Source organism: Tiliqua scincoides, chromosome 2, assembly GCF_035046505.1.
Source record: "Tiliqua scincoides isolate rTilSci1 chromosome 2, rTilSci1.hap2, whole genome shotgun sequence".
In the NCBI taxonomy this organism is placed as follows: domain Eukaryota; kingdom Metazoa; phylum Chordata; class Lepidosauria; order Squamata; family Scincidae; genus Tiliqua; species Tiliqua scincoides.
The window spans coordinates 106,594,777-106,621,157 of NC_089822.1; the positions used below are offsets into that span (position 1 = coordinate 106,594,777).

Sequence of the window (26,381 nt, forward strand, 5' to 3'; positions counted from 1 at the left end):
AGAGCAGATGCATATTCATACTTTCAAGTCTAGCTGAGCTGTGGCTAGAACTTAAATTCCCCAAACCATCAAGCACATCCCTAAACAATGACAATATTCAGACGGAGAACACAGAATATAACTGTGTGATATTTTTGGTGTGCATGAACAATCACCTGCCAGCTGCACTGTGTTGACAGAGGAGGTGCCTTGTCCGTTTCCCTATCTTTCATAGTATCAGTCACAGCCAGAACGCAGCACTTCAGTGCTCCACTGGCTCATGTTATCAAATACTGCAAGTAGTGTTTACCTTCAACACAGTTGGTAGAGAAGAAAGCAATATTTCTTGTTTCTAGTGGGTTTTCATTTGTGAAGTCTGGAGACCGGGTCTGAGGCTCTGATTCACCAGTGAGTGAAGAGTTGTCCACCTATGCAAGAAAACATGTTGAAGGAAGTGCACAAAAGGTTGCAATGAATCAACCATGGCAGACCTGGTTGCTCTGCAGGCTGTGGCTGTTTTCTTTTTGGTCCCTTAGTCCTGGCACACACATACCTTACAACCATGAGCAGAGATGATCCTCAGATCAGCTGGGATTCTGTCTCCTCCCTTCACCTCCACTAGGTCTCCAACTACAACTCCTTCAGCATTGATACTCAGTTTCTCCCCGTTTCGGATCACCAGAGCTTGCTGCAAGAGGAAGATGCTGCTTTCAACATAACATCTGACAGCATATGAACAATACTTCACCCACTTGTGCCTAGAGACCAAAGGCACGTAACAAAAAAAAAATGAATACCTGGGGCACCATGTTTTTGAAAGACTCCATGATCTTTGAACTCTTTGCTTCTTGGTAGTAGGAGAAACAGCCAGTTATGATGACAACAGCAGACAATACAACACCCAGATACAACTGCAAGGAGACAACATACATTTGATCAGTTTAAGTAAAATGCTTTGAGCATCAAAGCTATCCGTTTTCACACAATGAAGCCAGAATCATAAAACATTATGTGCAGTGTGAGTGAAGATCATCACCAGCAGCCCTTAGGGACCATATGATGGTAGAAGGGATGAAAAAAACAGAACAAACAAAGCATTTTCCAGGCCAAGAGGAGAAGGAGGGGGCCTGTGCCAATACAAACTGCCATTGATGAACCCCCTTAGTAAAGTTGAACTTAGTAAAGAAGTTTGAAACAAAGACAGATCCTGGCAGAAAAATGGATTAGTTCTGGAGGAAGCAGCCATAGCATACTGGGAACATCACAGGAAAGGTCTCGATAGTCTGGGCTGATGAAAGATACAACACTCCTACATTTGGCAAGTCTCACTAGTTATAATGAAAATGCTTTGGAAGTTTGAGAACAGTGAAGCCAAGCAGATCAGAGTTGCCTTGCCCTGTACCTCATGTATAGTTTAGACACAAGTTGACATAATCCTTGTAGCTATACACAGGACTTCTCCATTTTTCTCTCCACAACATATTTACGTACATTGTCGTTATTTGGCTCCTCCCCTGTTGCAGCTTGAATACCATATGCCAGAAAACAAAGAAGAGCTCCAATCCATAGCAGAAGAGAGAAACCCCCAAATAGCTGTCGGCAAAATTTAACCCATTCTGGGGTTGTTGGAGGTGGGGTGAGAGCATTGGGGCCATCGCGGGCCAAAATCTCTGCAGCCCGGGATGTCGTTAGTCCCTAAGACAGAGGGGAAGAGAAGAAAATTCAGTTACAGCTTCAAGCTTAGAGGATGCCATGGCTGTGCTCCACTCAGAAGGGCTATCCTCAAATTATGCAGTCTGGTTGGCAACCTTCATTCTCTGGTATACTATGGTTTAAGCCTACAGCACCTGGTATTCCAAGGTGGTCTCCCATCCAAGTACGAAACAGGCCTGACCCTGCTTAGCTTCCGAGATCAGACGAGATTGGGCATGTGCAGGGTAACAGTTGCTCTAATTATGCAGTAATGGGTTTGTTTTTGTAAGCAGCTATTAAACACACATACACAGCTTTTTTTTTCTGCTGATCTTTTCTAAAGATGCTTTCTTTGTGGGGGATAAAACATTTTAAAATGTCCAAGTAGGACTGTCATCAGATTAAATAAATTTTAGTCAGACAATTAAATCAAGTATGTGATTAATAGTTTAAGAAACTAAGCTAAAACTTGAAGGGTGAGGGAGGTGGATACTACATGTGTTGCCAAAGCAGCAGCCATCTTAGAAGAGGAATTCGCTCCTTGTGAGAGAGAAGGGAGAATGCCTCTTCTAAGGTGGTACTGTCACCTGCAGTTTTTAATAAGTACAAAAAAAATTGCTGGATTAGTCAATAAGCAAAGGCTGCACATCTTCTTTCAAGTTTACATTATATTCTCCATTTCACGAGTCTGACAACTCCACCCCCTGCCATATGATCTTCCAACCTCACTCAAAATGGCCATGGGCCCTTGGAGTGACAATGGAAGATCGTATGGGGGGTGTTCATGGCTAAATGGCATCTCCCAGCAGGGCATGAACTCCTGACCAAGACTCTGAAGCTAGGAAAGTAAGGGAGCCTTAACTTTTGAATGGGTCAGCTTTGCTCTGTCCACTATATTAGCAGTTTTCCCAACTGAAGACAAAATATTACAAGAAAGGAACCAGATCAGAAAGGAACTCTGTATTGGCCAACATACCCGGCTGAGGTCTGTTCCATATTTCCGATGAAGTTCATCAAGGCTAAGTTTGTGATCATCCTGCAGAATGAAAGAAAGTAGTGAGTCATGATCCAGGCACTCAAGAACACTGTCAATATGACAATGACGTTTGAACAGCTAGCTGAAAGATACATTGTGTATTACCAAAGCATCATAATAATTTCATAACCCTGAGCTCTGCTGCTAGACCAAGCCAGACAGTGGCTGTGTGGCCTTACTGAATATGCATGCTTGTTGTACAGAGGGCTGTAGTTGGCTGCTGCCCTAAATCAAAATGCTGGGCTTCGTCCTGATATAGCCAAGTGGATTGCATTTTCTTTTCTGTCTTCCATTTGACAGACGAGGTGGCGGGGAAGAAGAGAGAAACTTCATGAATCTGTCTAACAGTCCCAAAATTGAATTTCCATGTTCAAACAAGAAGCTGAAGTTTAGGAAAAAATCTTTGGCAAGCCTGACAGGAAACATTTTTTGACAACTCTATATACCAAATGTTACTTCACAATTTCATTTTTAAAAATCAAATCCAAAAGCTTGTTCTTACCAGTGATACTTCCTTTTTCAGTTCATCCATATCTTTTTCTTTCTTCGCCTTTTTCTTCTTGGCTCCATGCTCAGATGTAGCTGCAGGTTCATACTTTTCACGTCCTGTCTACAAGAAAACAGAGAATAGATAAAGAGCTGCTCTGTTCAGATGGTCATTGGGCCACCCAGCTCAATACTCTCAAATTGATGACAGTCTTTCATGGCCTTAAGGAAAAGCTATTCCCAGACAGGTTATCAGATAACCCATAACTTGACATGCAGGTGATCTAGTCTTGTTATTGCAAAGCATATGTTCCATGTGAGCTACAGATCCTTCTCCAAACTGAACAAGAAGTGGCCATACAGGAAAGAAATTTCATACACCAAGATTCACAATGCAACAGAATCAAGAGTCTTTGCTGGAACTTAGCTTTGCATTCATGATTGCATAGCATATTCATTTTTGTTAAGTGTTCCACAGCAAGGCTTTACAGCAAAACACAACAGAATGACATAAATACAAGTTAATCACCAACAAGGAATAATAGAGATTCCAGCTAAAAGTCTCATTCAATTAAAATAGGGTGCCAAACAAAGTCTCCCTTGTGTGTATTGTTGATTGACCCACCCAATCTCCTAGTCACATCCCATGAATCCAGAAACAACCTCTTTAGAAGTTGCTGCCAGCAGAATAAAATGCTATGGCTCAATTCAGGAATATTCAGCTGTAACTTAGCAGGATGTCTGGATTGACAAGCCACAGTTATGGCCATTACTCTACCTCCAGTGCACTGGTTCCCAACCTGTGGTTCGGGGACCACAAGTGGTCCGTGAGACTCTGAGAAGTGGTCCGCAAGGTCTTGGGGAAAAAAATCTTTGCTTGTGTGGCAAGACACTGGAAGTGATCAACCTCCCATGGACCTCCAAAGAGGGCAGATAATGGAATGCCCACAGCTACAACCATTGAAGTGTCAGCTGTGGCTGTGGGCAGGCCATTTTCCATCTTCTCTGATAGTCCATGGGGGAGCACTTGGGAGTCAGATCTCCAGAGAGACCAGAATCTCCACAGCCACAAGTGGTCCATGACAATTCCAATTTTTGCTTCAGTGGTCCATTGGCTTCTAAATGTTGGGAACCACTGCTTCAGAGATTCTGGCACCCAAGAGACAGGAGTGAGCTTAGTCTGGAAGATTTAAAGCCACCTGTCTGCTTTCACTTTTATTTGCCTTATCTTACATTTTAGAAGCTCAAATCTCCAGTTTGGGTTCTATACTACAGTTTGCACACTTTATGGTTAAATGCAAAGTCTAGACTTAGCCAGCATGACTGCATTTCCTTTACTTTCACCAATGGTTTTGCATGGCGAACCTCCTCTTCTCCCCCACAGACTTTTTACACTCTGGCTACAACCCAAGGAACCACATGTTCATAAAACAGCTCTTTTAGGAACAGATATTCCAAACATCTCATTTTGTTAAGAATGTGGTGGTTTCTGAAAACATTTTATATAAGTCGTACCACAGAATTAACAAATTCATGCAGCTCCATCAATTCCATGCTGCTACGTCATGGAACAGTTATAAACCTTTTGCAATACTCCTGATTTCATGAACAAAGAGGAAAGAAAAATCAGTCTTCAAAAGTCCCTTTACAAACTGAATCATTCAACCTTTCTGAACTTGGGACTTCTTCTTCCAAACCTATTTTGCATTCAAGGACCACTTTTCACATGTATGTTTCTTTTTTAAACAACCCATCTGCTGATGTCAGAGACTGTATTAAGATTCCTACATGTGGTAGCATACATTCCCTCTCTACCCATGGGAATTTGTGGATCTGGCTGAAAGAATATTAACCATTTTAATAAGGATGTTAACTCCTTTCCCAGCTCCTTTTCCTGCGTAGTTCCCTCTAGCTGCCCTTTGCAGAGTTTCTACTTTTGGTATTAGAAAGAGAGGATCTCGGTTTGATGCTCTTGAACCACCACCAGCAACTAGTCACTCCCCAGGGCTCCAGATCTACAGATTGGGAACCTACACTAAAAAGCAAAAGAAGTAGACATTTTCATGGACCTGAACCTGGTCTTGTCAGACTCTGCACCAAGTTAACTGAAGCCCTCTCTCCAATCATCATAGTCCCTCATAACAGGCAAAATGCCTGAGAGAATTTCCCCACAAGGAAGTTCACAAGGGCTCTTCTAATGGGAAGCTAGAATTCAGAAGTTGGTTAGTCACTGCTACTTTTGTCCTTTCGCTTTGTGGTTGATGCCTGCCTGGTTTGAGAAGTAGCCAGAGCTAGGGGGTGCTAGATGAACTAAACCCACTAACAAATCTGGGAGGGTTGCTTTGGCTGATCTCCCCAGTCTTAAGCAGGCCACCCAAGTCTGCCTTCCTGTTCTCCCTGCCATAGTACTCTCTGCTTTATGTCACCCTCTACTGATATGTTTAACAGGAATGACCCAGATGGAAGAGGTGATGCTTTACAACTTTACCCTTCTCCTTCCTCCCACACAGAATCACTTTGGAGTAGAAACTGAGTTGAAGGGAAGCTCTACTTGAATCCCCGCAGTCATTACAGGGACAAACCTGAAGGCTGCACTTTGTCCCCAAAGTGACTAATGAAAAGGGGACACAAGGGAACTAGGTTGGGAAACATGCCCCATGCAGCCTCCCAAGCAATCAAGGATGTGAGGCAGGCATTGGGAGGCAATTGAGTTTACCGGCAAGCAGGGGAATCCATGCAAGACTGGTAGTGGCAAGCTACACAGGATATTCCCCAATAGTATGATTAAGTGTGCCTGTGCAACAGAGAGAACTTTTGGTGTTTGGGTACAAGGGGAGTGGTGGAATGTCATTCCAGCTGCCTGAAATTCCTCTATCCTTGTCTCTTCTTTAGAACCCTGAGGTGGCAATATAGCAGGGCTTTTAACCTTTGTTTGCGCAAGCACCACTGCCTCCAGACATGATGGCTATGTGCAGAACTGGGTGGCTCGCCACAGTTGTTCCAGCAGCAAGGGAGAGGCTTCTCCAGTTTCTGCTGCCTCCTGAGCTCTCTTCGGTTCTTCACCCTCCATTCCCAAACCTGCCTCTCTCTTTTAAAGAGCAAAGTCTATGCTGTCACACAACTGCACTTGGTCAGCTCCATTCCTGGGCCAGGCAGAGCAGAGCCATGCCTGCACTTCACTTCCCATGACAGCACTTCACACACACGTACCACCTGCCAGGCTGTAAAGTATACTACTGGTTGAAAAGTAGTGCTTATACAGAGAGATCCAATTTTATAAATACAGGGTACAATTCACTGAATGGTTCCAGGGCTGATTTCTTAAAGTAAACACTTCAAAGAAGAATCCTGGAGAGCCGAAGAACTGTGTTTGCAACAGTCAGTGTTGAGGGAAAAACAAAATCCTATGTTATACTTACTGCCTAATTGGATAAACTAGGCCAGGTGCTTTTTTTTTTTTTTTTTAAATCAAACCAACAAGAACAAGCAACAGCCACTTTAATTGTGGAATATCCTGGGATATTTAACGATCATATCAACTTAAAAGCTGGAAGTGCTCTATTTTTACACACAGCACTAAACCCTTTGGCCTTCAATGCAACTGATAAAGACACAATTTGAGGGTAAACAGGGGTCAGCTGTTTGTGAACAAAACTTTAAGATGTTCATATGTGGTCGGGTTCATTTTCCTTCCCTTGGTTTTTCTCCTACAAAACGTCTACAATTCTATGCCACTGGAGAGGCAAAGAATATTTATTTTCCTCATAGTTCCACAGGGCTCACAAGGCCATGCAACATTATTAAAAAACCGCCCATGGTGTTCTTCCTAAGTGGAATGAAACTTTTGTTCTTTGCCTCTTATCTGTGCTGAAAATGCTCTACATTCTTTATGTTCTATTCACTGCACTGTTTCTATCTCACCCCCCCCTCCTTTTTCTGTTTTAAAAAGGAGTCATGTTCAGAAAAAAACAAATCCAGCACAGACCAATTTTCAGAAAAGCCTATAATTGTTATCCCAACTTCAGCTCTTCTAGCTTCTTACTTTGGACACAATGAAATGGAAGAAATCTTAGATTAACACCAGATAAGCACACCAGAGACTGCCTAGGCCCAGGGTGGATTTCACTGGCACTTCCGTTTCCATCTCAAAAAGGAAATGTAACTTATGAATCATGAACAGGCAGTATTCTTCCCATGTTCTCCTTCCTCTCTCCACTCCCAATTTCAAAAGTGGCTTGGACGTTTTAGCATTGTGCCCTCCCACTTCTCCTGCAATCAAATTCATGTTCCTGACATGAATCCCCTTCCATCTCAGTGCAAGTTACTGAAACACAAGTTAAGAGTTCCACTACTCACACATCACATGCAGTCAACTCATTCTGACAATTGCTGCCGAAAACCAACTCCTATCAGAGCTGGAGCCCAAGACAGACAGTACTTCCTGGTTGGGGGGGGGGAAGGTTTTCATGGATGTTTGGCTTAGATACAGCATGGAAACTGTCGGGATTTGAGCAATACCAAACCAATTCTTCATTCCAATTCTTCTTTCCGTTCAAATTCATGACAGGTCAGAGTAGTGAGCATAACTAAGTACAAAGAGTCAACAAGGGCGAGGCCTCACAATCCATTCACTCTTGCTAAATACACTGGGGGACTCCAAGAAATGTAAACCTGAGACGGGATAGGAGCCAGGACACTGCAGGCCAAATAGATCAGCTGTGGATTCCCTCAAGCTTTAGAGAAAGGCGAGAATGGCAACTATGGCTGCAGCAGGGGAAGAACGGGTGAGCCAACATAAACCAAAGCAGCAAGCATCCATTGAAATTATGCAGATACTTGGCAAAGTCATCTATTAGAGGTCATGGATATTCCTATTTACAAAGCAATACATACTTAGTATATTTTGGCCACTGTGGAGCTTCTTTCTAAACACCAGTGAACAAAGACGTGAAATACCTTGTCTCTCAATGCAACTGTTATTGCAATACAGATAGTTCAAGCCCTGGATATTAAGGAATGTGGTTAGTCATATCAATTTGTTAATAGGACACTCTCTTCATTATCTGTTTTTTATAATGGGCATTTATGAAGTGCTGGCTGTACTAAAAGTTTTTTTTTTTTTTAATGCAAGGCCTGCCATTCAAGCACAACGCAACATGTTGATTGAGCATAAATACCTACAGCTGAACACGAGATTTGCTTGGTCCTTCCACCACAAAGAGGGGTGAAGAAATGCACTGTCATACATATTGAATGCAGGGTGGTGTTGACACCTCATGACATGTGCAGTGCAATACCTAATGCAGTCAATAAACATGTGCACTTCTAGTTCTAACATCATGTTGCAATGCTCCTATCTTTTCTTGTGATTGATCCTTTTAAGCTTTCTGCCCCACTGCTGCAGATCTGAAGGGCTGTCAGCTACTCTTTTTAACCCAGGTTCCTGGGTTGCTTCCTGAACAAAAGCTAAGAGAGCTTCCATATTTTGGAGATTGGCACAGCCAAGCAATAGTTGTGCTATATTTCAAATGCGAGACCAGAAAAGCAGCGAGTTATCAGAGACATGGCTGCTGGGGAGAAGGAAGGATAGAGTGTTCTCTAAGCTCTTCCAATTTGTACATGATCAAAGCTGGAGTATATAAAACAGAGCCCATGGGAATCTGTCCTGCTATTACAGTGACATCACTGAAACATCTCAGAGGGAGCTGGAGACACTACTGTTATGTGGCCACAGCAAGAGATGTAAACCAATGGTTATAATCAAGGCAAGTCATGGGAAATGAACTCTTCTCTCCCCCACAAGCTTGGAAACCTTTTACCAACTGGGATAAATCAATGTGTCCTACATGTTGTGCAGGATTTATACAAGAGGGCCTGCTTAATCTGCCTATGTCGCCATGGAAAATCACTACAAGCTTATACACCAGCTGCACATGATACCATACTGTATCAGCAGAATTTGTTCTTGGTTTTGTGCTCTGGAAAGATTGGGTTTTATACATACAGTAGAATTGTATCAATATAGAACAGGTTCAGGAAAAGTTATTTACACCATTTTTTAACTGTTTAAAAACCAAACAATTCTTCAGATACTTGGTGACCTGGGTTGAGTCAGCACAGAGAGAATGTTGCACTAACACCCCCAGGCACAAATGGTATTTTTCCCATTGGTAGAAATACTCACTAAGTATTAAAGTAATACTCACTAGGTCCAACCCCTAAGGTTCACATTCCTCTGCTTTAGAAGGAACCCTTACATTCCACTTAGTGCTAAAGATAGCTGACTTTCATACTTTCAAAAGGGAAAGCTGCCATTGTTTCTTTGCCCCAATAGCCCTTGGGGCAACCAAAGATCTTTTGCATTAGGCACTAAGTCTGCAAAGGCTTCTTGAATCACCATCTTAACACTGTCACATATTACAGAGAAAACTGTACTAATCCCATATACTGAGTTATGCCCCTGAACCTGCAGTCCTGTATTCCCTCTTACTTTTTTAATAAGCAAACAAAAAACAGAAACTAGCCTGAGGAAGGGGGTCTATTGAAACCAATAACCAGCTCGCTATTGAATGGCTTTGTGTTGGTCCTAAAAAAAAGTACTGCGCAAGTACTGGTGTTTGGATTTCATCCAGATAGATTCCTCCCTCCCATTTACTACACCATTTCTCTACACCTGATGTCCTAGAAATATTGCAACAGTACAAGCATATTACTCGAGGGCCAAAGGTCACAACTGCTATGGTTATTATGAGGCATCATTCTAGTCTACCTTTCTTCCAAGGAGGTCACAGCAGGATACGGGGTTCTCCCCATTCCATTTTGCCACTTTCCTTCTCCTCCCCCCAACATACACACAGTTGCCTTTGGTGACATGCAGATTCTAGAATGAATATGGCCTGTGGCATAAATGCAGGACTACTACAGAATTGTGTGTCTATAAGCTAGTGATTGTCAGCCACTGTGCTGCGGCACATCAGTGTACTGCAAATGTGTAAATGGTGTGCCGCAGGAGTTTGAGGGAGGGTCATTTATTAGTAGTGCCATTGGGGGATGTGAGCCCCTGGTCAGCAGTGCAGTGTGCCTTGTCAATTGTCAAAAAACAGAGGGTGAGCCTTGACAAATTTAGCACCTTGTCAGTGTGCTGCGAGATGGAAGAGGTTGCAAATGACTATTACAAGGCAACTCGAGGAGCTCCAGAAGAAAAGCTAAGAAGTCAGCCAGAAAATGACTGCTTCCCTCCTTTGACCATTTCAGGGAAAGATCAGCTACTCTGACAATCTCCTCTTTCCACAAGCCTTCAATTCCTTATATGGGGCCACAATATCCATTTTCACTAATTGGAACAGTCCAAGTTGCAGTGTTATCTGTTTCTAAAGCATGAAGTGGGGTTGCCTAAGGAGGCACAGACCGTTAACGGGGACACACTTCCCTAGCAGAGGTTGGCTTGATTTGGTTGCTGGAACACAAGCACAGGGACATGAGCTAGAGATGCAAGATTGCCAGAAATGCTGAAGGGATGGGGGAGCCCACTGCTTTCTAGAAAACAAAACACACACTTGCATTTTAGGAAAAGGCACCATACAGTATATGTAATACTTGTTTCCTTATCAATTCTGAACTGACTTACTATTATTCAAACAATAAACCCAGAGAGGGACCTGCAAGCTGCTACACCCTCTGGGCCAGCTGAGAAAAAAATAGGAGAAAATACAATGTTTAAGCCATCCAAATAGTATCAGCAAAAGAGAGTTTTTATCTGGACTTAGAAAAGTCTCTTTTCCAGACAGCATTATTATTTTTTAAACCCAGAATAATAAAACCTGAGCTTGCAACAGCACGAAGGGACAGGGGAAGCAACAATCCATTTTTGAAACTTTCCAGCTCTCCAAAACAAAGGAAAGAATGCCTAGCCTGGGCCTCAGGAACCCGGAGGCAGGTTCCACCCAAACCGGCAAGTTTGTCTTGCAAGGCTTTGCTACCCATAGCAGGCCTGCTGCAGTTTGTGTCTTTTGACCTTTTAGGGTCCACAAAAGCAGACAGGGCAGTGGTGTCCCAGGGCTTTATGGGGAGAAGAGATCTCTGGGCTGAACAGGTTGCTCACAGGGTCTAAATCGGGAGGACATCAGATTATGGGTAATTATTTCTATTATCTTCTCCTTCAAACTCCAGATCACCAAAGATCAAACCCAGATCACCAGATCACCAAAAGATCACCAAAGGAAGGCAGCCAACAATTATGAAGCAAGAAGGCCCTCTGTGAAGGCCCCATGCTTCTTGTGAAGCAAGAAGGCTTCTCTTGTGACAAAGGTACAGAAATGCATCTTGCATGTGTTTTATACATTTACATTATACAGGGATTGTAATACCTTGCCTTAAAAAGCATTCGTTCATTTTTCTAGAAGGGAAAATTGTTTTTTTATTAAAAAAGTTTCCCCTAGACTTTTCTTTTTGCTACTGGAAAAATGGGGAGAGGGAGCCTAGAATAAAATGATTTTTTCCCAGTCTTTTGGAGAAGATTTTTCTGGGCCTTCATATCTGTTAGATATGACAATCTTCCCTCAGCTAACAAGGACAATTATGACACTTCCCCTAACACCAGTGTGCTGTTTGTTCCCTTGTAAGTCTGGTACATTCTAAGCAGGTTGAGGGTAGGTGGGGAAGATTTAATACATAGATATTATGAATGCAAGAAAGAAAAAAAGCATGCCATCACCCATTGGAAGCTCACTGAACTGTTTAATCCAGTGTTTCTCAAACTGTGGGTCGGGACCCACTAGGTGGGTTGCGAGCCAATGTCAAGTGGATCCCCAATCATGTCTATATTTTATTTTTAATATATTAGACTTGATGCTACCATGGCATGTGACAGCATTTGGGGAAGTGTTACAGACCTGTACTTTTAACAAGCTACTGTGTATACTCTTTTAACAATGTTAGTAACTGGGACTTACTCCTGGGTAAGCGTGGGTAGGATTTCAGCCTAGGATGGTTAAAAATTTTCCTGCTTGATGATGTCACTTCCCATCATGTCATAACTTCCAGTGGGTCCTGACAGATTCTCATTCTAAAAAGTGGGTCCTGATGCTAAATGGGTGAGAACCACTGGTTTAATCCTTGCACCAAGGATACAGGCAGGCAGACACCTTTCCTCCCCCCTCACAGGTCCAGCATACATAGAATTGTTGTCATGGGAAATGTGCATGACTGATATGCCAACAAATGACATGACAGTAAACCCAGATCCCCATATTCACCAGCTTGTCTGGGGCCAAGGACTCTGGTCTTCTGCTGAGAACCCCTCTCAGCAGCACAACCTGAGAACCCCATCTTCTTTCTCCCAAGTTCTACCACTCGGCTAATAGTTGGAACACACAGAAGTGCCACCAAAAGACTCACTGCTTTTGCATAATCTAAAGCAGGCAGAGACACCCACCCAAGTCTGCCAAGTTCTCTTGGATGCAAAGTGGATGTGGAGAAGAGAGAGGGTCAGTGGTAACCAAATTGCAGACTAGCAGATCAGTCAAGTTAAAAGTAACAGACCCTCCAGCAAGATATAGTTAGCTGCTCATAGCTACAGAACTCAATGTCCCTAGCAAAAGCAGTCTCTCCCCACACAGCCATTGGTTCTGGACAAAAGTTTAGAAACAAATGAAGGCACTGATGCCTTTGGTACAGTTCATTTATCACTTCATGCAGAAGAAAACAACTTGTATGTTTCTACACAGGATCATAAGAACATAAGAACAGCCCCACTGGATCAGGCCATAGGCCCATCTAGTCCAGCTTCCTGTATCTCACAGCGGCCCACCAAATGCCCCAGGGAGCACACCAGATAACAAGAGACCTCATCCTGGTGCCCTCCATTGCATCTGGCATTCTGACATAACCCACTTCTAAAATCAGGAGGTTGCGCATACACATCATGGCTTGTAACCTGTAATGGATTTTTCCTGCAGAAACTTGTCCAATTCCCTTTTAAAGGCAACCAGGCCAGATGCCGTCACCACATCCTGCAGCAAGGGGTTCCACAGACCAACTACATGCTGAGTAAAGAAATATTTTCTTTTGTCTGTCCTAATCCTCCCAACACTCAATTTTAGTGGGTGTCCTCTGGTTCTGGTGTTATGTGAGAGTGTAAAGAGCATCTCTCTATCCACTCTATTCTTCCCATGCATAATTTTGTATGTCTCAGTCATGTCCCCCCTGAAGGCTGAAGAGGCCCAAACGCCATAGCCTTTCCTCATAAGGAAGGTGCCCCAGCCCAGTAATCATCTTAGTAGCTCTCTTTTGCGCCTTTTCCATTTCCACTGAATGGAATGACAATTTAATGACAATGACATTGAATGGAATGGCAATTTAATGCCTCCCTTATCCTTAAGTGAAAAAATTCTAAATCAGTTGTTACAAGCATTTACTAACACAAACTACCAATTTATTTAAAACCAAGTATAAGTGATTTTAAAGCACTGCCCCTCCATTCCTACTTACCCAGGGACCTGGAGAGACAAGATCTGATGTGGTACTTTGAAGGACCTCAATTCCAAGGTTTGCCTAGGCTCAGAATCCAAAGTGATTTAGGTTCACAGAATGATCAATTGTGCTGGACATCAAATTATGCTTCCCCCCCTTTTGCTACCACATTTCACACTGGAGCCACACTAAACTAGATTACAGGAGGAACCCAGCACTATTTCTGAAGCTGACCACAACAATAATGTTGCAAGTCTCCCATAAGTGGAGATGAGGTAAGAAGATTAGTCTTCCAATTTAAACATGTCCCCATTGCTCATTTGAATTACAGTAACTCAAAGCATAAAACTATTTCTTAGCAACTGCCTGCATGTGTGGCATGTGAAATGAAGAGATCATTTCAATTTCTCAAAATCAGCAGCCCTGGCCAAGAAAACCTGACAGTATTGACTAGATCAGTAGTTCCCAAACTGTGGATAGGAATCCACTGGTGTGTCGAAACCTGATTTTTGGTGGGTCAGAAAGATCAGATAACTAATTGCCTCAAGCTCTGAGGCTATCCAAAAATAAGATACTGTAGCTGTTAATTACACTGCAAAGAGCTGAGCTCCTGCACTTTGCAAGCATGTGTAAATATAGGGAGACAGATGTCTAAAGGTTTTTTTATGGTTATTGTTACTTATATATATTATAATAATTATTTCTTTCTAGAGCTCCTTTTTAAAAAGTCTGGTAGACCTAGGTAGTTTCTGATAGAGTGTCATTTAAAAAAAGTGGTCCCTAGTCCTAAAAAGTTCAGGAACCACTGGACTAGATGCTATAGAAGGACTTCATCATCATTTATGGATATACTGTATACACCAGAGCATTCCACATTTGAAACGGATCAAGCAATATGGCAAAATGCCACTACTGTATTCAGAATTTTGTTCAATAAGTACAAATTTGAAGGTTTTAGCAAGATTTTATAATGAGGGTGCTATCAGATGTTTCTTTCCATTTAGTCTGTCATGCACACTGATTGTTTTCTGCAGAATCCCATAAATGCAAATAAATATCTAATCTAAGTCCTCTGGGATACCAGAGTTGGGAGTGAATAAAGGGGTGGTTTAGTTCCAATGGAAATTTAAGTTACACCAGCATCAAGTTGTTTGTATGGCCAATGCTAGCAATCCGAGAAAACTGTCAAAGTATGCACACGTGTGTGGGAGTAAGCCCCACAGAGGTCCGAGTAGAAATGCATAGGATTGCACTGAAACATTCCATGCAGTTCTCAAAAATGAAAGTGTCATAGTGAAGAAAGTATTACAGGTTAATTAAATACCCATAAGCCCCCATTGCAGTGGAGGAGTCCTAATGGCATTAAGAAGAATTTGGCATGAGCAGGGATATCTTGGAGCTACAGTAGACTTGCCGGTTACGCAAGCACCAAATGCAAAGGTGGTCAACTCAAAAAGCAACAGAACAAAGCAAATTTTCCATTTTTCACATGTTGAAAACTGTTCATTCGAATCTGTGCAATGGCTCGTCTCACCTCAAACCAATTCTTCCAGAGTTGAGCCGTCTCTGCAGTTTGCTTCACAAGTCCAGGTTAACAAGGAGAATTCCCAGATGGCATAATCTCCGCTTTGTTTGTCTTAACATAGCCAAGGCAACAACAGGCAGATTCCGACTGAAGCTCTTATGCTTTTGTTATAATTAAAGGTTACAGCTCCATTACTGCAAACGTTATTGAATTAACAAAAACCAGCAGTTACTGGCAAAAGCCAGTTCAAACTGATGTTCACCATCAGCATCCTGTCCTAAACTAGTTTTTCCTGGGGAACTGCCAACTGCCAACATACAGACAAGTTATAGAGCTAGCCTTGGAACAGTCTGTAAATATGCCAAGACTGTTACAGGCAAACCTCTGCACTGTGTTCTCTCCAGCCATTTATCTTCAGGCACCTTCCTACAAGCAGCAAACAGAAGCATGACCAGGCCTGTCCTGCCCACCTCCTCGGTCATTAACATCTTTCAGAACTGCATAACTGGCATGAGCCACCAGATACAACCAGGGCATTCCCCATACTTATAGGGAAGTGAATCCCAGTGGATTCAGAAGGTGCTTACTTCTGGGGGAACATGTTCAGAGCTTGCTTGGAGACATTAACCTTCTTGTTCAATCTTAAATATACAAAATTCCTCAGTTGCAATGAACCACAATTAATAGGAACATTAGACAAAAATATCCCCAGGATAAGCTGATGCAGTCAGCCTCAAACAAGCTATGCATTGCTTGTATTTGATAAGGCATTTGCTCTACACCTGGCTTTTAGCTACACCACTTTTTAAAATTTGCTCAACCACCAGTTGGTGCTATTAGCGAAGAAAGATCCTGGGCAGGTTCAATGTCATGAAGGGCACCGAGTGTCTATTGCCTTGAAGCACCAACCTGAAAGCCACTACAATGGGTAGCATACATTCAGTTAACAGTTACACAGCACACCTAGATCTAAATTACTACATTGCACCAGACTGCAGGAAGTTGCAATATAGTAATTTTCCCAAATTATGCAATCACAAGTCCTGTTTCCACTTGCACTGCTTCATAAGTAACTCTAATTAGCAATTATCATTCAGAACTTGCTCCCCTGAGGCCTCTAAATAAGAAAGAAAACTATTCTGCATTAAAATTAAACTGTTAGAGAGCATAGCATGTTGAAATACAACTAGAATCATTAGCTTCCATGCTAACATGAGAGCCAGCAGTGGTTAGGAAGTTCAAGGGGGGGGGGGTGAAGACTCTGCAAGGTTTCAGGCATCAGGTTCCCTGGGTGCTTCAGCCAAGAACTATCTACTCCGCTCAAATCAATTTCAGAAAATTGTTGCAAGGATAAAATGGGAAGGGAAAGAACCAGGTTCACTCCCCTTAATTTCCTGCAAGGAGAGGAGGATTACAATATAACAAGATACATTCTTCAGATACAAATAGTTTGCTCTTTCACTTTAGGATAATTTTCCCTTTTCTCCATTGCTTTAGGATAATTTTTCTACATTTCATATGTTGCTCTAAGTACAGAATCTTTAGGAAACCCCCCCTCAGCTTAGACATGGGGAAGCTCTCCTAGAAAGGCAAGTACATTTTCACCAGAACCGAGTACACAACTGAACCCAAGACACAGCCCAACCCAGCCATAGAAAGCACTAGGGTGAAGCCACTCACAGTTGGACATCAGGCGTAGAAATGGTTCTCTAATACTTTAAAATCCCAATCAACTTTAGCTCTCCATTGACTTTTTCATGTACATGGGCAATTCATCTTGGCAATGGACTGGTTTAAAACCAAGCATGGATAAGGATGAGCAGGGTAACATGTTCAAATAGTCGTCACAGAGTGTCATTTCATGCTTTCAAGTCAGAATAACCATCTTGTAACTCCCCTTGTTGCCAGGAAGATGGCTATCTTCTCCAAGCAATAAAGGAAAAGTGCACAGAAAGAAGTGCATCTTCATTCTTTCCAGGAAAACCCTCCACTGAACGAGCAAGCAGTTGGCTTTACTGAATCAAGAGACTTCAGCCACAAGTCTCTCAATGCCAGCCTGCTTTCATTCTACCTAAAATGAGCAATTTCCACAGCAGACTAGAGAAAGCAGAAACACAAGCCACGCAAAGGGAGGGGAGAAGAGCTCAACAGGTAGCTCTTAAACCAACTCTCTGGGTAGCCACATGGCAGGGCTCACCACACACCTGCAAGGAGATTTAGCCACATTCCTACAGCATGAAAATCAAAGGAAAGCTACGCATCTGACAAAATGGTGTGCTCAATTTCTGGTGTGCCACTACAGTGGGTTCATTTTTGAACATGATCTCCCAGATTCTCTGCATGTGAGAAACCAAAGGATCAGAGAAAGGCCTCAACAGAAGGCCCCAGCTCCCTCTCTTGAATGTGAGAGTTGACTGCTTGCAGGGATAGAGTAAACGTGGGGAGGCTTTCAGAAACACCCCTATTGCTGAACAGCAGGCTGAACAGAGTTCAAGTCACCACCATTCTGCCCATTATCTAGATTGGAACTAGATAACTGATCATGGTAACTAGATCTAGGAAGGCACTAAGCCTTCCTCCTGAGCCCGTTTGAATCACACCCTCGTGAGCATGCCCACAAGTTGAAAGTGTGCCAAGGACTGATGGCACAGCTTTTCCCTCCCACCCACTCTGGAGGGCGTCCGACCCACACCCACCCGTGACTTGAAGCTTCCAGCTCCAGTTAGTTGCTCGTTTACACAGAATGACCTGCCAAGGAAGGGGGGGGGGAGGAATTACCCGTCCTGCGACGCCATCTGGTTCCGCCTCCACCAGGAAGCTTTTGCTTTCCCCTTCCCTGGGTCCCCCCCCCGGGGTGGGGGGGAAGTACCGAGTCCAGATTCCACTACCTCGCTTCTGACGCACGGAGATCCTCCTCCTCCCCCCCCAGACCAGTCCCAGGTGGCCAGCTCCCTCCCCTCCAGCCTGGAAGTGGGCCCTCCCAGCGCCCCACCCGCAGCCTCTCCAAAAGCAGCCCCTGCTGCCCGGACGTTCCACCCCGGGGGAGGCAAGAGCCCGGCAACGTCGGGCTACAGTGGAGCCAAGGAAGGCACGCTCGCTCCACTGCCCCCGCAGCTGCCACCAGTGCCCAGCAGCGGGCACGATCCAGCCGTGCCAAGGCGCGGACAGACAAAGCAGCCTGGAGAAGGCGCCAAAGAGGCGCGCCCTCTCCTCTCTCCCCATCCCCTTGTCCTTACCCCTTTCCCCATCGCTCCCCAGGCGCTTCAGATCTTCCTCCCCGGAGCAAGTCTCAGGCTGTGCGGACCCAGCGGGCGCAGAAGGGCTGCCACGTGTGCGCTGCAAGCAAGCGGGGAGGCCGGCAGAGGAACCTTCGGCGCTCCTCGCTGGGTGACTCGACTGCTACCTGACTGAGCCCAGGCAGAGTGGCCGGGCGGGCGCCTCTTCCTGCAGCATTAAGCTACTGCCCAAGTCCCACCCTCGACGGGCGGAGCCTGCGGTGGAAGGGCGGGAGCCTGCCCTCCAGGCTGGGAACAGATCGCCGGGTAGCCTCCCCGGGGGTGTCTTGCGTGCAGTCCAATCCTATGCATGTCTTCTCAGAAGCAAATCCCATTACAGTCAATGGGGCTTACTCCCAGGAAAGCGTGGATAGGATGGCAGCGTGAGAGCCCAATTGTATGCATATCTACTTAGAAGCAAATCCCATTACAGTCAATGGGGCTTACTCCCAGGAAAGTGTAGCTAGGATGGCAGCCTGAGAGCCCAATTGTATGCATATCTACTTAGAAGCAAGTCCCATTACAGTCAATGGGGTTTACTCCCTGGAAAGTGTGGATAGGATTGGGCTGCTACTCTGTTACACATGCGTGCTGAGCACTGGGCTGCAGGTCACCCATCTTCCAGAGTGATCCAAGTATTTTCCACCTGGACCACAAGCTGCTCGATGCTATGTGTGCTTGATGCACACAATGCCCAGTCCAGCCGCACCAGTCAAGAACCACTGAACGCAGCTCTTAATAGTTGGAATGCATGGTTGCAGCTCTGCCTAGTAGAAAACTTTTAGTTGCAACCTTGGAGGCCTGGGGGTGTGTGAGCCAGAGCTGGAGAGAGGGCTCTAGAACTCTCTCCACACCCTTAGGTTCAAATTTAGGTTCTAGTAAACAACAGAGATACTTGAGACAGACCTTGATAAACTTCAAAGGAGTCCCTTGGAAACCAGAATTCAGAAGTTAGAAGTGAAAATAGCTGGCCCAGTGGCTTAGCTAGAGGGGATTCAAAGCACTGAGTTTTGCAGGCCCCCGAATGCGCCCGTGCAAGTGGCCACTTTGGAGCCATTCTGAGCTGGGGGAGCAAAATGATTTGCCTCCATTTTGCTCTCCCTACCTTGAATGGTTCTGAAGGCGTCGCTTGCAGGGTGCATTCAGGCACCTGCAAAACTTAGTGCTTTGCACCCCTCTAGCTACACCACTAAGCTGGCCACAGCTAACACTGTTGAATTTATATGGAAAAAGTTTCTTCTTTGCACTGACTTTTTAAAATTATATTGTGCAACTTTGTACTTCTGAAACGTCTGTCTAGGGTGGCATAAGGCATGGTGTATGTCCTCAGATGCCAGAGCAATGAAAGCTCTTTCACTCAGCGCAACAAAAGTCTTATCATTGTAGCCACAGGTCTGTTAATGAGTGTGCCACATGATGCTGTGTCAATGTATGTCCAATGACAGCCAGTGGGATATCTAGGGTGTGGCAGGTATGGATAACTGCCCTGGGGTGCCACTGGGTAGAAGGAATGGGGAGGTAGCCAGATCACAAAGCTGCCACCTTGTGTTTTGGTGGCTTCACAGTTTGGTTCCTCCTGTTCCTTCTGCTCAGTGATGCCCCCTTCAAGGGGGAGCCCCCACAGAAAAAGTAACAGGGCAGCAGTGAAACCCCAGCCATCAGCACTTCCTCCTTCATCAGCAGTGGTGGCAGCCGCTTTGCAATCTGGCTCCGCCGCTTCTCCTGTGGATTCTCCGGCTTGAAGTCTCCCTGTAGAGCTGTGGAAACCAGCCAGGGGAGCTGCAGAATCCTCACAGAAACTCACTGCTCTATACAATGTATAGGATTGTAGTCCTAATGGGGAGCTGTGGCCAATGGCCCAGTAGGTCAAGGGAGCTGCCAGTCAGAAAGGTTTGGGGACCACTGGTTTAGGGAACCACAATCTCTGGGGGCTTCAGAAAAATTTCAGAAGGGGCATGGTTTTTAAAGTTTTAAGTGCTCTCTCTCTCTCTCTCTCTTTTTAAATGGCTTGTGCAGCAAGTTTCCAAGTAAGTTTTTAATAGGAGGCTTCCAAGCTCAGAGCCTCATCAAGTCTAAATCTGGCACTGGAGCTAGGGATGGGATTTTAAAAAGTCATCGGAAACAATGGGAAAGGGGAAAACACCACAAAATCTCACCTGTCATTACTGTTTCCATGCACTTTCTTATGATGCAGCATAGGATGCAAAGTACACTTTGAAGCCAGTCACACAGCGCACCAACACCAATACTAAAGCCCCTGCCAGGGAGACCAGAAAATAGATGACAAGGTCTGCGGCATGGAGCCTCTCTAGCCTTGTGTCATGCATGCTTAGAGCAGAAGGGGGGGAGGCAAAATTCCCAAGTCCTGTGCTTCCCAACCCTGACAAAACAAACTACACGTTGTGTGTTCCTATTTGTGAATTAGGGACCTGCCATTTTAACTAATCACAGGTTCCAAACCCACAGACTTGGACAGACCTGGATCCTCTGAACACAACCAGAACTATGCTCTGGTCATGTCCAGAAGGCCTTCTGAGGGCCTTTTTGGTCAAAAACTGGAAGTGATTATTTTCAGCCTTCTGGAGGCCTCAGAAGGCCTTCAGAGTATTGGGAAGGCCAAATAGCTCCAATCACATTCAGAGGGTTCAAAGTGCCAAGACTCTTGGATTTGATTATCCACAGGTTTTAGCATCCACAAGAGTTATCCATGGATGCTGAGGCATGACTGTATACACAGTCATCCCCCCCCCTCCAGCCTACGGAAACAAAACAACCCAGCAAGCAAGTCTCCCCAGCAAGCAAAGCATGAGATTTAGGCTACAATCTGATCCACACTTTCCTGGGAGTAAGCCCCATTGACTGGAATGGGACTTACTTCTGAGTAGAAATGCATAGGACTGGACTCTTAAAAGCTCAGCATCCCACCTGTGAAAGAAGTGGGACAGCTGGCAACTGTGAGGGCTGAGTACAGAGTGGAGGGGAGGGGATTGATAACAGCTTAGTTTCCTTCCAGCCCCAAGTGTCAGGCTGCAGCGTATTTGCTTAACTCTATGGAATTTAGCACAATGAATTTTTTCTTAATCACGCCTGGTCACGGAACGAAACTAACGGGTATAAATAGGCTCCGCCTGTAATTGTCTAAACATGGGCTTTCAAGATCTTTCCAGTTCTTGGCAATTTATTCTCTGGGTATTAATATTATTACTTAATCTTTAATTAGTCCTCGTGTTAGGCATGGGTTTGGGTGATGAACTACCACCACCACACCCCATTAGGCGAACCGACCCAAAGTCCCCTAGATGCATGAGGCCAGGACATGTGAATATCATGTGGTGCCAGGTTGGGTGAAAGTATAATCCAACTCTGTCCTTTCAGATATGACATCCTCCATCTCAGCATGCATGTTTACTATACATATTTTCTTAATTGATTGTTTTAATAACTGTTTTAAATTGTTTTTAAATTGATTATATTCTGCCTTGGTGGTTCCTTTTATTAGGTCTGAAAGGCAGCCTAGAATGACCTGTCAATAAATAAATAACTCAGAAGTAAGAACTATTGTGGTTCAGTGTGGGTAGTATGTCCAAGACCTCACTCACACATGATCACAGGTACAAGCACATTCTCCCCCCCCCCCAGCATGCCATTTCCCTTCTCCAAATCCACCCAGAAGGGGCTGTTCAGTTAACTGTTGCCTGCCAACCCTCTTTATTTGGATGTGAGTAGTACGGCATTGCATGTATACCTGTGTATGTGGCGCTGGATGCCAACCAGAAGACCATGACCCAGGTTAGTAATGGGACTTGAAGCAGGACTGAGGCAAGAGGCCTCAGATCCCACAGGCCTCAAGAAAGCCACACACACTTTCTCATTTGCCGAACGACTCACCCCCTCCCTCTCCCTGCCATCCTTGCAGGCTGGCTTGGGAGAAGCTTTGCCTGTCTTTCATGTCTTGGAAAATTCAGTGAGCAGCCACACCTTGCTTGCACAGCACATCTGACCCTGTGGACAAAACCAGCACATCTGACCCTGTGGACAAAACCACATCTTAGGAGCTTCTTGACTTGGAGTAAACAAAGTTATTAATGGCTGTGGGTGCCCCTGCCCCCTTTGTCTCTTCCCAAGGGGGAAGGTTAATGTCAAACAGGGTGGGATGACAAATCTGGGGTTCCTTCTCAACCACAGGATCATGTCAGACCGGGCACAAAAAATAGTTTCATAAGAACATAAGAACAGCCCCACTGGATCAGGCCATAGGCCCATCTAGTCCAGCTTCCTGTATCTCACAGCAGCCCACCAAATGCCCCAGGGAGCACACCAGATAACAAGAGACCTGCAAGGCTTCCTGGGAATTGTAGTTAAGAACATAAGAACAGCCCCACTGGATCAGGCCATAGGCCCATCTAGTCCAGCTTCCTGTATCTCACAGCGGCCCACCAAATGCCCCAGGGAGCACACCAGATAACAAGAGACCTCATCCTGGTGCCCTCCTTTGCATCTGGCATTCTGACATAACCCATTTCTAAAATCCATTTTAGATTTGGATGGACCCATTTCAAGGTCCATGACCCTGGTGCCAGTTCTGCTGTCCCCCCTTCTTGCCAATGTATGGGGCAAGACATCCCTGATAATGGTCTGTTATTGCTTTTTATACATATTGATTTACTATAAGAAAGACAAACATTCTGAGTGAAGGAATGTAAAGGAATTGTTATCCTTCAAGCTATCATAGGGTTCCATCTTGAGGGGCAGTGGGGTGAGCTACTTGTCTTCCCTTGTCCCCAGTGTCACCAGTTGAATGTCTTTGCTTGTTTTCCTATGGGCAGTTAAGATTTCAGCAGGCTTTTATTTATTCATTTATTTTTATTCCACTCTTCCCCAAAGAAGCTCAGGCTCATGTCCATAGTTCCTCCTGTCCTTTTGTCCTCACAACAACCCTGTGAGGTGGATGGCTCTGAGAAACAGCGACTGATCCAAGGTCACCCTGGAAGCTTCATGGCTGAGCAAGAATTTGAACCTGAATCTCCCAAGTCTAAGCCCAATTCCCACCAATGGTTTGTTTCTAAACCCACCAATAGTTTGCAAACTGTGAGACTGGCTCTGGGGGCCAACATGGCAAACTCCCAGGGGCATTGCGGGACACTCAGCACCCCCTGGAACTACTCTGTAATGGGAACATAAAGACCACAGAGTGACTGAAAAAATGGTGGTAAGAGGCTCAGCGGGCAGAGCTCCATAAGCACCACTTTCAGTGCTTGAAAAGTCTGTCCACCCTGAGCTGCTTACTGCCACTTTTTTGGTTGCTGCACAGTCTGAAACCCAGAAGTAATGTGTGATGATGTCATCACATCATTGCTGTCACTTCTGGGTCTAGAGCTCTGGAGCTCTGGGTCTGGAGCTCCCTGTCCTGTGGTAAGGACAGGGCGCAGCAAAAATATTTGGGGAGCACTGCACTACACCATCCTGGTTATAGGTGTTAATAGCTTCTTATGCTCTGTTTTTGTTATGGTGCTTAACGTTTATTTTTATAATGTTTATTTTTAGTGATTTGAATAAAATTTGGGCTATATCAAAGTTGCCCCCCTCTTGTGCAATCAGACGTTGTACTTGCAGAAGATGGGGCGTGCACACAACCCCTTGTTTTTTATTGTCAGTTTCTTCAAACATGATTAGCCACTTTGAGTATTTTATCTAGAAAAGTGCTGTATGAGCACAATGAATGAAATAAATCATGTTAACTGCAGGCCTTGCCGTGGTGGAATATAGGATAAATATTCTCTCGGCATGGAAAAGACAATCCATTGATTAGGTGGATCTTTCAGGCAAGCAAGCTGTGCCAAGTTCTACCTTCTACTAAGTAACATCAATCATCTGACTCTGAAGCTTTCAATAAACCAGGAAAGCAAATGAGCACAGAAGGTCCAAAAGACCATTTCTCTCTCTCTCTCTCTCTATCTCTCTCTTATTCAGCAATTCTACCTAAAGATCTTTAGGGTCTTTAGAGTAGAAAATATAATACACAAAACCCAGGCAGCAGAAGGTCTGGAGCTGAAATAAGGTCTGATTGATGACCTATATAAATTAGGTTCCAAGGCAATAAGAACAGATTTGTATTTTTCAAAGGGTAATTTGCTTATGGAGGACACAAATAACAAGAAGTGATTATGTGCAACTGCATTGCCATCGACTTTCCAGCTCTCGCACCCCCTGCTGGGTTGTCTTGAGGTTTTAATTAGATTACCTGAAAAGATAAGCCTCTGATTTCATTAGAGGAAAACTTGATACTATCATACAGTACTATTCCAAGGCAATATGAAACCATCAGGACAAACAAAAGAAACACACTATGGTAAAAGTGGGTAAGGGCAGACAGGTATAGAGTATCAGGAAAAAATTCTGGAGCTCCAGAGTAATATTTCACCCATATCCATCTCTGACCTTAGGATAGGGCTGCCATCTGTTGGACCAACCCATGCTGCAGTAGTTGGATCTGGTAAAATTAGCTGGTGACAATGTTCAGCTCCCAGGCATGGAGAGTCACCAGCTGATTTTTCTGGAGCAAAGACCTAGGAGTAGGTCAGGTCAGTGTTTTTTCCTGGCTGGCCTCGCACATGAAATAGAGCGTCATCACAGCTGAACTGGACTCATACAGATGCAATATATAAGTGTTAGCAGTGCATGGCAGTATCACTGGTATCAGAGCAGTCAGGATGGCTACATTTACACCATGTTCATAGAGGCACCAATGCTTCAAAATGGCACCTCCAAGGTCCTGTTCACATGAAGGGGTTTTCAGAGTGCATGTGATGCTACTGCCCCAATTTCATCATGTTCCCAAGGCACACCTGCATCGCCATTGCAGATTTCCCCAATGTTATTTCCATTGTTGATGTGACGCAGGTGGATATAGCTGCTCCGCCTGAAATGCCAAGGGTGTACCACAACAAGCATCACCAGCCTATTGCCTGAATGTCCAGGCTATGTGCAATGTGCAAGGACTCCTCACCAATGCCATCACCAAGTTCCCCAGCACTGTCCATGTCACCCTCCCCTGGTCAGAGGGGGCTGGCTGGCTGGCTCCTAAGTTGGTCACAATCCAAAGGTGGGGGAGCCATGCAGGTATGGGAATGATACCTGACTGCCATGGCTACCCCTTGAGGCCCTATGCAGCCGACCTCCTGGAAGCCATGGGCAGATACAGTGTGGTAAGTGGCATCCACCCTGGCAGCCTCAGCTGTACATGCCCCTCACATGCCCATCCCATGTCCTACCCTGATCTCCTCCTGCTTTTGGTCTCTCCACCAATGGGGCTGCACAGTCATCCAGGTTGCAACAGTGCAGCATTAGTCCACTGTTGCACCATTCTCTGTGGGGCGCCCATCAGTGGCCGGCCTTCTGTGCCAGTAGGGCCATTGTTGCACTGGAATCCATGGACATAGGCCAATGTAGCCCAGAAATAGGACCATTAGAAATATATTTCTTCCATTTTGCACTTTATTCCAGCACTTAATGGCATTTATAAACACTAATAAATTCTGACTTGCTTATCTCCAATTAAGCAAGTCCCTTTGCTGAATCAGAAATTTGGTGGGCCATAAATTAGTGTGCCAGCACCGCTTTAATTTGCAAAATTACTGCAGTCCATAAATCATTCAGAAAGGTATTCTTAAGGAAGCCACCACTTGATTCTTGCTCAGGGCTGGTGGCAGGTTGTGCTGGGTCCTGCGGCAATGCCTGAATCTGGGCCGATAGGCACATGCAAAGTACATACATACACACACATGAACACTCTATGTCACAGCTTCCCCCTAGGAAGTTGTTCCCTCTCAACTTGGCTTGCACCTCATCATTATCATTTACTATTTATAAAAGCACGTCATAGGCACTTGGTACTGTACGAGAACAGAAAACGCAAGTC

General features: G+C 44.7%; 1 protein-coding gene across 1 annotated transcript in view; it reads right to left on the reverse strand.

Moving 5' to 3' along the window:
- LOC136639555 (sodium/potassium-transporting ATPase subunit alpha-1) overlaps positions 1-18,621 on the reverse strand; it is a 31,162-nt gene extending 12,541 nt beyond the window's left edge. Inside the window, exons 1-7 of the mRNA XM_066613854.1 lie at positions 18,425-18,621; positions 3,210-3,317; positions 2,648-2,707; positions 1,471-1,674; positions 777-890; positions 533-667; positions 290-407 (exon numbers count right to left, since the gene is read on the reverse strand). Coding sequence (XP_066469951.1) covers positions 290-407; positions 533-667; positions 777-890; positions 1,471-1,674; positions 2,648-2,707; positions 3,210-3,317; positions 18,425-18,436 — 751 coding nt within the window. The 5' untranslated portion in view covers positions 18,437-18,621. The remainder of the gene's footprint in view (positions 1-289; positions 408-532; positions 668-776; positions 891-1,470; positions 1,675-2,647; positions 2,708-3,209; positions 3,318-18,424) is intronic.
- Positions 18,622-26,381: the final 7,760 nt, after the last annotated feature.